The sequence below is a fragment of the Amblyomma americanum genome, chromosome 4 (assembly GCF_052857255.1).
Source record: "Amblyomma americanum isolate KBUSLIRL-KWMA chromosome 4, ASM5285725v1, whole genome shotgun sequence".
NCBI lineage: Eukaryota > Metazoa > Arthropoda > Arachnida > Ixodida > Ixodidae > Amblyomma > Amblyomma americanum.
The window spans coordinates 74,152,165-74,162,748 of record NC_135500.1 but is presented as its reverse complement, the minus strand read 5'-3'; the positions used below and the strand labels follow the sequence as shown (position 1 = coordinate 74,162,748).

The 10,584-nt window shown below is 54.4% G+C and overlaps 1 protein-coding gene across 1 annotated transcript; it reads right to left on the bottom strand.

The window, feature by feature from the left end:
• Positions 1 to 1,156: 1,156 nt before the first annotated feature.
• Positions 1,157 to 9,796, bottom strand: LOC144129573 (uncharacterized). The gene is given in 6 exon segments (XM_077663710.1): positions 1,157 to 1,611; positions 4,970 to 5,923; positions 6,124 to 6,879; positions 6,882 to 8,793; positions 8,945 to 9,014; positions 9,693 to 9,796. Coding segments are annotated over 6 exon segments (4,251 nt in total).
• Positions 9,797 to 10,584: the final 788 nt, after the last annotated feature.

Below are 10,584 nucleotides of genomic sequence, written 5' to 3'. Positions count from 1 at the left end.
GAAGTGGCGCGCTGCAGCGTGAGGGGGGGGACGATGTGCGCGTCAAACAGCCGAGCTGCGCAGCGCATGTGTGAGTGGCGAGCTTCGTACAGTCGGCGGAAGAGTTGCGAGGCGCCGGGAGCTCTCAGGATGCGCTCGATGGTGTTGAGGGCCGTGAGCTGGGCTCGAAGAGACACGGGCCATGCGGCGGCTTCTGCGTAGGTGGCAGCGATGTGGGACCAGCGGGGGAGCCGCATGAAGCGGCGGATGGCTGTTCGCTGGTCGATGTCTATACGTCGCCAGGAGTGTTTGCCTAGCTTCACGAAAGGCAAAGCGTAGAGGAACCTGGCGACAGCGAGGCCGTTGTAAAAACGGAGTGCCAGCTCAGGGGAGCATCCCTCTCCGTTTGCCATGAGACGGGCGATGACGCTGCTGTCTTGCTTTGCTTGTTTTCGCAGTTTGGTGACTGCGGGGCGCCACGTGAGTTTGTCGTCGAGCAACAGGCCCAGGTAGCGCGCCGAGGCCTTCCATGGAAGGGGGTTTCCTCCCAGGTGCAGTGTTGGGATCAGATGTTTGGCGCCCGGGCAGGGATGAAACACCATTGCCTCCGCTTTGTCAATGGAAAGGGATAGGCCAACGGCCGCCAGGAATCGGCCGACCATCTCCAAGGCGTGCTGCAGCTGTCCGCGGACGGTTCGGCCTTTGAGGGTGAGTCCACTGCAGAACAGAGCGATATCGTCCGCATAAATGCACGCTCGAACTTGGAAGCGGGCAGTGCGCGGGATACATCGAGGGAGGTGTGCGAGAACAAGGTTAAACAAACACGGGCTGAGCACACTGCCCTGAGGCACACCATCGGTGACGGGGAGGGGGGAGCTGAGAGCGTCGCTGGCGCGGACTCTTGAGCTGTGGTCGCCGAGGAAAGCCTTGAGGTAGGCGAAGAGCCTTCCATTGGCAACCAGGAACACAAGTGCCTCGAGGATGGAGGAATGCGACAGGGAGTCGAAGGCGCTCTTCACATCCAGAAGTACGAGGTATAGGCGGCCTCCTTTTTGAAGCGGGCTTCTTCGAGGAAGGCGGCTATCTCGGAGACACAGTCGGCTGTAGAGCGCGATCGCCGGAATCCTCTCTGCTCAGGCGCGAGGGAATCGCAGGTCTCTGCCAGCCACTGTAGTCTTCAGAGGGCCATCTCCTCCATGGTCTTCCCCGCAACAGACGTGAGGGAGATGGGCCTGTACGAGTTGAGATGCTTGGGTGGCTTCCCTCTCTTCAGGATGGGCTCGACGGTAGCCGTGCGCCATTCCTCGGGAACGACGCCGGTGGAGAACACATGATTGTACGCCTCCAAAAGCCGGCGTCGCTCTGGAGAATCCAGGTTCGCAAGCATCTGATAGGTGATGCGATCGGGGCCCGGGGCACTGCGGAGCTTGCGCTGACGCGCGAGGACGGCGTCGAGTTCTTGGGGAGCAAACGGCTCGTTGCAGAGCGCGCAGAGTTCAGGGGGGAAGCGGCCAACAACGTGGAGAATGCTTCCGTTGATGAAGGAAGTGGCCTGGTTGTGGTTGACGGCTGGTGCAATCGGGTGATCGGCCAGGAGCTCCGCCAGGGCTTCCGAGGTGATGCCTCTGTCCACTGCGATAGACAGCACTGGGTATCGAGGTGCTCTGGGGCAGAACATCCGAGAGAGAATGCGCCAGCCTCGTGCCTGGGACCTGGGTTGGTCCAGGGCCTTGCAGACGTTGATCCAGCTGCGCTGGCGGAGGCGTTTCGCGTGGCGCAAACACAGTGCGCCGAGCCGTTTGTAAATTGTTCGGTGTTCCGGTTTCCTAGTTCGGCGCGCACGACGTTGTGCCTTGCGACGGGCTGCCCGCTAGTTTAGGAGCTTGATGTCGGGCACACGAGTTCCCGAGGGCACAACAAAGCGGATAGTGGCAGAAGCCGCGCACTGAGCAACGTGGAGGAAGAAGTTCTCGGTGGAGCTTGGCTTCGCACTGAGTTCGCGGAATTGCGACCAGCGTACCACTCGGTACACTACATTTGGAGGGGGCGGCTCGGTGGAAGGGGTGATTACTATAGGCAGGTGATCAGAGCTCAGGGTGTCTGGCTCAGTTTGCCACGGGTATCTGCTGTTGAGTGAGGTCTATGGCGGTCGGGGCCCAGCTAGCTCGCACAAAGGTGGGGCTGCCCGTGTTGAGAATAGTCAGACCTGCAGCATAGGTGGCATCGAGTAGATCCCAACCCTGCTTGGTGCAGTTGCGGGAGCCCCACTCAGTGTGGTGGCAGTTAAAGTCGCCACAAACAACGTGATTTCTGCCCAGGCGCGTCGCGAGGCGAACCACAAAGCGCGCGTCCCACTGCCGCCGCGGTCGCACATACACGCTCGCGATGGCTGTGTCCGTCCGGCCGACACGCACGGAGACGGCAACACGGGTCCGCCGATGAGGTCCCCGACAGGCACCATGGCGTGCGGCAGAGTTTCGCGCACATAAATGGCCACACCAGGTCGGCCGGGTGGATGCGCGGTGTCCAAACACGGCACAGCACTGCACTGATCGGAGGCGCATTCGGTGGCAACGCTGTAGCCCACATATCCGGGGAGCACGACGTCCTCCGCGTGTGCATAAGTCTCTTGTAGCACGAAAAAGTCGTTCTTTTGTCGCGGCAAAATTAGCGCGAGCTCAGGCTGACGGCGGCGGAGCGAGCAGCAGTTCCACTGGAAGATGCGCGGCCAGTGTGCAGCAGTGTTGTTAGCCATTATTGGCGAGTGGCTGCTGAGCAGCGAGAGCCGCAGCACAAAGCTCTCGCGCGGGTGATGTAGCTGGCAGTGCGTCCATGAGGGCGCGCACAGCAGCGCTGAGCGCCGCAATAACGGCGTCACGATGGTCCGGTGTGGACTCAAGCTGGAACCGCATGGCGCGTTTTCCGCGAGCAAAAAAACGCGACGCGCGGCGAACGCCCGCGTTGCCGTCGACGCGCGAGCACTTGCACGAAAAAAGGGAGCGGCGCTTTCGCGTCGCGGCGGCATGCTCTCTGTCAGCGAGATAAATACGAAAACGGCGGGTAAACATGCCAATTTCACACGCTTGTCGAGGCGAATGTACATAGAACAAACAGGGCAGCCACATCACGTGTGCACAGATTCAGATTTGGTGCATACCGTCTACGCTGAGGGCATCTCGCCAAGCCTGGCCTCGTTTCATGTTGTTTTTGTAGTTGCGGTCGCGTACGTCCCACAGGACGCGACGCTTCTCCACTTAAGTTATTAGGGCCTAGTTGAAGGTTGCTTTGTTCCTTTCAGGTGAAAACGATTCGCGAACGAAATCACGGTAGCACGTGTTTTCTTTGACGCACGCGCAAGTTCAGCCGAGAAAAAAAAATTGCACCAAAGAGGTTCCGTCGAGATGCGCAGAGAGCAAGGCCATCTGGTGGCAAAACCACAAACCCAAAATGCCACGTGACCAAATGCCAAGTGACTTACCTGAACTCTGATTGGCGGACGCGCCGCGTGAGGCGTTTTTTTCTACTCCGAGTAGGAGCACGCGGCGGCGCGATTTCGTGTCGGATCATACTGGGCACGCGTCAAAATGACGCGCGCGTCCCACCATCCGCGCGTCAATCGCGCCTGAAGTCGCGCCATGCGGTTCCGCCTTGAGGCGTTGCGGGGGTCGCTGCATTTAGCATTTAGCAAAAAGTTAACCCATTTCCTTTTGTGACATAGCAATGGCTTACTTTTTCTGGACATCTCTGCCCTATATTAAAAAAAAAGGAAAATCCATGTTTTTATTAGGAAAGGAAACCTTAAGGCGGAACCGCATGGCGCGTTTTCCGCGAGCGAAAAACGCGACGCGCGGTGGACGCCTGCGTTGCCGTCAACGCGCGAGCACCCGCACGAAAAAACGGGAGCGGCGCCTTCGCGGCGCGTTTTCCGGGTTGCCAGACAACGTAACTCCCAACGACATGAATTGTCCCTGCTACCGCATATTTAATATGCCCTTAAACATACACAACACTGCAATAGAAATGATCTTAATGTAATTACACAACGACATTTTTTTTCCGAAGTATATTTATCAAGCTTAATTTCAAGCAGGAAGAGTGTGTGCGAAACTGCGACTATGTACTTTCTGCATGCCAAGAGGCCGCTGATTGTTTACAACTCGACATAGAAAATGGAGTGTCGGGCGCTTACTACAGAGCAGAAGAGGCGGTCGCGTATATCCCACAGGATGCGACGCCTCTCCACTTCCGTGATAAGGGCCTCGTTGAAGACTGCTTTCTCCATTTTCGATGAACACGATGCGCGCACGAAACAGTAGCACGTGTTTTTCACGTGCGCGCCGGTTCTGCAGAGCGAAAAAAAAAATGCGCCGAAGAGGTTCCGTCGAGATGCGCAGAGAGTAGGGCCATCTACTGGCAAAACCAAAAACCAAAACTGCCACGTGACCAAATACCACGTGACTTACTTGAAATCTGATTGGCGGACGCGCCCCAGACGCGCCGCGCGAGGCGTTTTTTTCTACTCCGAGCAGCAGCACGCGGCGGCGCGATTTCGTGCTGGGCACGCATCAAAACGACGCGCGCGTCCCAGTATCCGCGCGTCAATCGCGCCTGAATCGCGCCATGTGGTTCCGCCTTTACTTTGGCCGGCCTAGTTAAGCTCTTCTTGCCTTTTGTTATGTTCAGTCACACCGATATTTGTATTTTATGTGCAATTCTGTGCAACAATGTTGACTCGCGAATATACTTTTTACAGCTTTTCTTAATTGTGTGCCTTAAATGAATATGTGCTGTTTTTTTCTTTTTTTTTTGATGTTTTCGTGTATAATGTTATAAGCAATGTCTCTTTGGTGTTATGATCTGTTTTTCTTTGGTTAAACCTGCCCACTGCTCAGTTGTAGAGTGTAAAGGGGGCGGACGCTTTCGTCAGGCAACTTTTGATTGCCTTTTTGTTCGCCTCCTAAGTGTTGTTGAAATAAATCTGAATCTGAACCTTCAAGGGCGTCTCTGTAGGAGCGGGGGCCGGGCGGCGTTGGCTGCGCCGCAGGAGCTGCCGGCTGTCGAGCCGAGTTGTGTGCAGCGTCGCGGGGCGCTGCGTTGTCTTCCCTCCGCTCGCCGGCCGGTTTGTTGTGGGAGCCGCGCACAGCGAGTAGGGCCTGTTGTCTGGTCATCGCTGCCAGAGTGATGGCGACGCGCCGCTCTTCCTGCCAGCGTGGGCAGCGCGGCTCAGTCGATGAGTGCGTCCCACCGCAGTTGACGCACCGCGGCCGAGGTGAGTCGCACTGGGATTGGTGGTGATCGCGGCCGCAACGCAGGCACCTCGGCTTCGCGGTACACGCGGCGGTAGCGGCGCCGATGACACCACACTGGAAGCGCTGAAGCGGCCTCGGTTGTCGTGCACGAACCGGGCGGCGCAATTTGAAGAGGTAAATCTCTTCGGGTGGGTGGGTGCCCGTGAAGCGGAGGATAACGCCGTTTCCGCTTCGCGAGCACGCTAGCACGGGCACCTTGCTCTCAATGCCCGACAAGATGTCCTCGGTCGATAGAGTGCTGTCCACACGAAACACTCGGCCGGTGCATGTGTTGCCGCCTGCCTCCTTGGCGCGCACCTTAACGTCACAGATGGTGCTGACGCCGAGCAGGGGTTCGAGGTCGGCGGATGCGTGCGCGTCCACCGCGGCAACGTTCCTGCGGAAGTTGACGCGCACTGCTTTAACCCCGGGCAACCTGGAGAGCTGGGCAGCGATGGCGTCCCTGGATGACTTCAGGTAATTCGCCATCCTGTCCACAGGGTAATAGAGAATGGTGGCAGTGCCGGACCCCTTCTTGCCCTGTTGTGGTGGTGGTGCGGTGAAGCGCGCTGCAGACGGCTGCGTCACAGGGGCCGCTGATATGGTTTGTATTTGTATGCGGCGTCGGGGAGCATCCCGCGGCGGCCTTTGAACTGCTGCGCCCAGCCATCACCACCTTGTCAAGTTCAGGCCTCAGCGCTCCCGTCGTGACGTCATGCGTCGAGGCCTGCGGGCGCTGCGGAAGCAGATAAGCGCGCCCAAGAATTGGGGGAGCTCATCGCTTGGCGTACAATGATGTGTTTTAACAAATCGTTCCCAACAAAACGTGTTACGGAACGCAAGTTCGTTTATTTGCTTTTTAGGGTTTCAGCTTTTCTTTTTTTAGATTTGTTGTCGTCATCAGCGGTTCTGTCATTCATCCGGCTGCAAAAGTTTTTGAGAAGGATGTTAGTGCTGCGCCAAAGAATGTGTTTAAGCACAAATTCGAACGTGTGTCCATCGTCACAGGCATCAAATTCACACGAGTCGTCATTTGTCAGCAAATCCATTGTCAGCTCCGTGACGAGCTTACGCTGGTCTGGCGCTCTTAAAAACTCCGCGTCCTTTGCAAGCTGTTCAACTACGACGTAATTGTGTGCGACGGCATTCACTGCAAACATTGCCGGGAAAACAAGTCCTCCGCGATCCAGCTGCTTAACAAGATCGTAGTTTTCCTCGTTGGGCGAAACTGTGATGGTCTTGCTCACTGTTAGCGCTGATCTGCATTTTGTGCAGTTTAGCCTCTTCAGAGCTGTATGCACGGCGTATCCTGCAATGTACACAAGAACGGGGATGATGTCTGTTATCTTTGATAAAGCCGCTGCAGTCACAACGACGTTGAACGAAGGGCGCGGCGTGTCCACAGATCCGTGCAGGTGTTCCCACTTCTCAGTTTTTTCGCTTGCACAGATTTCTTGAAGTTTAGGCAGCGTGTTTTGCAGTCGTAGTTTATTTTCGCCTTCGTAAATCTGTCTTAAGGAAATATGATATTGTGCTCCAGCCAGCTGCCTGTATTTGCCGAATCTTTCCTCTAAACTGTCCGTCTGAACCTTTCCCAGAAGAACGTAAGATGATTAAGCTCTTCAAAGCAGTATCGGGCTACTTCGGATAGTGCGTGAGTTGTGTGGTGTAAAGCAGTATGCGTCTCTTTGGTCAAACAACCGCTGTCGAGGCGTTTGCTGTGCCACTCATCGAGCCAGTCCAACAGCTTGTGCAAGAACTCCAGTTTAGGATCGTCCACAGAGGGGAACACCGGCTCTTGAAAATGGTCGCGGAGTCTCTTCCCTTTGTACGGAGTCTTTACATTCACGATTTTCCACCATTTAACTATGATCTCAATGAAGCTAGCAGTGTGCTCTGGGAAGTTAAGGTTGTGTGTTTTTCCAAGCGCACGAAGTGCGTGAGGTAAGCCATCGCTGAAAATCTGTAGAGCAAGCTTGACGTTTTGCCTTTCAAGATTGGATGGAAACAGCGCCTTCCTTGATAAACTATGACCGTATCTAAGAAGTTGGTCACACTCAAGGTTGTATGCGTTTCTGATGGTGACGAATGACGCAGTCAACATGCGCCGCGGTTGTGCTGTATCATCCTCGAATTCGGGGAAGTAGAAACACAGCTGGTCATTTTTCTGGTTTAGCCAGTTGTTCCGAATGCATTTTAGTATGTGGACTGGGTCGATCACAAAAAACAACGGTCTCGAGGAGTCACATGGATGGGGATAAACGATTCCGTTTGTTGGCGGAGATGCAAAGTAAGACATTGCCTTTCTGTTTATTGAGTTGTTGTCACTGACTATGCAGGTAACTCTGTAACCTATTTTCTCCAGGCCAGTCACGACATCCATTATTGACTTGTGCAGAAACACGGCGTCAGCTTTGCGGGCAGGGATAATGTGTGCAACTTCCTTAAATGGACAAGTAAGGTTTTGCACCATGAAAACGAATGCACTATTGGCAACCTCTTCAGAATTGTGCGCAAGTCCAGCAATATTGCCACCCTTATAATCAAAATAAGGCTTTATGTGAATTTCGTCAACCATAAGCGTCACATGCCGCTGTCTGTCATCGAGCTCGCAGATCCTTTTCGCCATGTAACTGAGAAAGGCTGCACCGTGATGCTCCCGTTGTGGATTCATTCCATATGATGAGCAAACTGATCTGATGTTCATTGGATGCGGCATTGTGATTGCTCCATAGCTTCGCATGTATTTATAGGCATGGGGTGATATCATGAAGAGAATGCAACAATACACCATGAAATCTATAGAATAGCGCCTTCGCTCCTTCTTTGCAGACAGAAGCTTCAACTGTTCGCTGAGGAATTGGACTGCATGATCATTATCCTCTGACTGCGCTGTAGATGTCTGGCCAAGCAGGAAATTGATGGCATCAAAAACTTCTTCATTCGAGTCCCTACAGCTAGAAGAAACGCTGCTGTCCCAAACCTTGATGCTTTCAAGAAAGTCAGCGAAAGCCCTCTTACTTTTCGCCTGAGGAGGAACGAACAGGTTGGACCCTAGCCTTGTGACTGGCGTCTTTAGGAAATGCAACGTGATAGACAAATCAGCCTTCACGCAAACTGAGTACTTCACCCAAGGAGCATCATCTTCAACAATGTGCAGTAATATGAGGCGGCCACTGCTCAATATTGTATGCCAGAACTCAGACTGGCTTGTTCGCACGTGTTCGGCTAAGTCGTTTAGGCTCCGAACTGCATCTTTTTCCTCTTCGGCTCTAAACGTCTCGAGGGAGTCTGCAAGAGCTTTTTCAGTCGCAGCTGCATCCAAACGAATTCTTCTAGACTCCTGATTCCATCTTCTGCTGCAAACCTTCGATAAATAGCTCGGGCAGTTCGGGAATTTTGACGGAACAGCATCCGGTCGGAGACGCAAACGGAGCATGGGTGCAGTTATCGTACGGCCCGTAGTATCATCCACATGACAATCCTCTCGAATGATGTCACCTTCAGTGAAGTGCAATTCGCAAACCTGCATGTGAATAGAAAAAAAAAAGCCTTACATATTGCAGTGAAGCGTCCCTCAAAACTGAATATATAACTGCTGAAATTCCACTAACAACGCACGTGCACGTGTTTGCTTTGTATTTTTCAAGCAACAAAAATAACGATAGCAATCTTACCCTGGAATGTGCCGAAGGAAGGAAGCCCTCTCGGGGAATAGCGCGCAGCCATGCTGTGATGAACCAGTTTCTTAAAATGGCCCTGGGTCCACACTGGGCATGAGGAGATTGATGCACAGACCCCAAAATGATTTTGAAGTGATTTAATTAAAGCATCTGGCTCGATGCCGCTTACGGGACAGAAGCTGGGCTCGTCGTCGCCGGGGCTGAGTCAGCGTGGTGTGGCACGGGCTCGATGAATGGCTGGTTGTCTGCAGCGGCCGGGCTGGGAGTTCCTCGTGGCTGTGCTGCCCTCGTTCTCGGCTGGTCGTTGGATGAGCTGCCAGGCGTGGAGGCGCGTTGGCGAAGGTCGAACGTTAGCGACGGCTAGACCCCGGGCTCAGGTCAATGCGCAGCCCCAGTCTTCTGCCTCGCTCCGTCTCCGGCCCTCTCGTCCACTCGCCTCGATCGCTCTCCCCCTTCCTCCCGTCGGCTTCCGCTTTTAAAGCCTTTGCTTCTTTCTTCAGCCGTGGCCGCGCCTTTGTCCACTCCCCCGTGGCTCTCGAGGGGTGCATAATGACGGGGACACTCAAGCGTCGTTCGACAGGGCCGTCGACGGTTACCATATATGGTCATGTTTCTCCGCCACAAGCAAATATGGTCATGTCTCTCCGCTGCGACCCGACGCCAGGGCGGCGCGGCCAACCGTCTCCAGGAAAAGTCACTGACCGGCTCGCCGTGGCACCGGTGCGTGTGCACGAATCGTCACAATGCTGTCTTCAGTTCTGCATCTTCAGGAAATTTGAACACATGGACGATTGGTCCGGATTTGTAGTTGCCGCTACACCCAGGCACACAGCACTTGTTTGGCATATTCACAACTGTCCAAGCTTAGCAGCGCACGTTTTCACCACTTGTAGGACGCGAGCAGCACAGGGCCGAATAACTATTTCACAAAGCACCTCACAAGCGAGAAAATCACCGCAGAATGCAAGCAGTGCACGGTGCTGCTCCGCCGGCCGGCAAGCCCGAGCATGCTCCGACAGTGACTAATCGCGGCGGCGGCGGCGGCGGTCAGCGCGTCGGCGGCTAGGCCTCTAGTCGTGACGTGGCACTGACGTCAGCCTGGAGAGCAGAGGCCTTCTAATACCCCTGCCACACGGCAAATCTAATGTCATTCCCATCGAATGACATTTGTTCGACTTAATGTCATTTATTCTGCGTGCTGCTACACGGCCAAAAGTAATGCCATTTGCAAATGATGGCGATTGCGATGGAGAAAAAGTGCAGCATAAAAACATTTCGATCTATGCTTCAATATGTTTCGAAAAGTATTGTTTTGCGAATGGAAACTGATTTCAAAATTTTAATCCTCGTTTCAATAACGCGTTGATCACTGCTATCCACCAGGAGTCCAAGCCAAGCCAAAGTTTAGCCAGCGGCGGCAGACAAATGGCGGACGTCACTACGTCGCTTTGTGCAATGGATTCGCGGCAGCGGAATGCGATCGCTGCGAGTCTATGCTTGCGAGCACAAAGACGCAGCAGGCTGGCCCTGTACAAAGGCAGATTAGCGGATCCAGCAAGAATAAATAACAAACAACTCCGAGCGCACAACTACCGCAGCAATTGACACAGCCAGCACTCCGGACTCCGGCAACA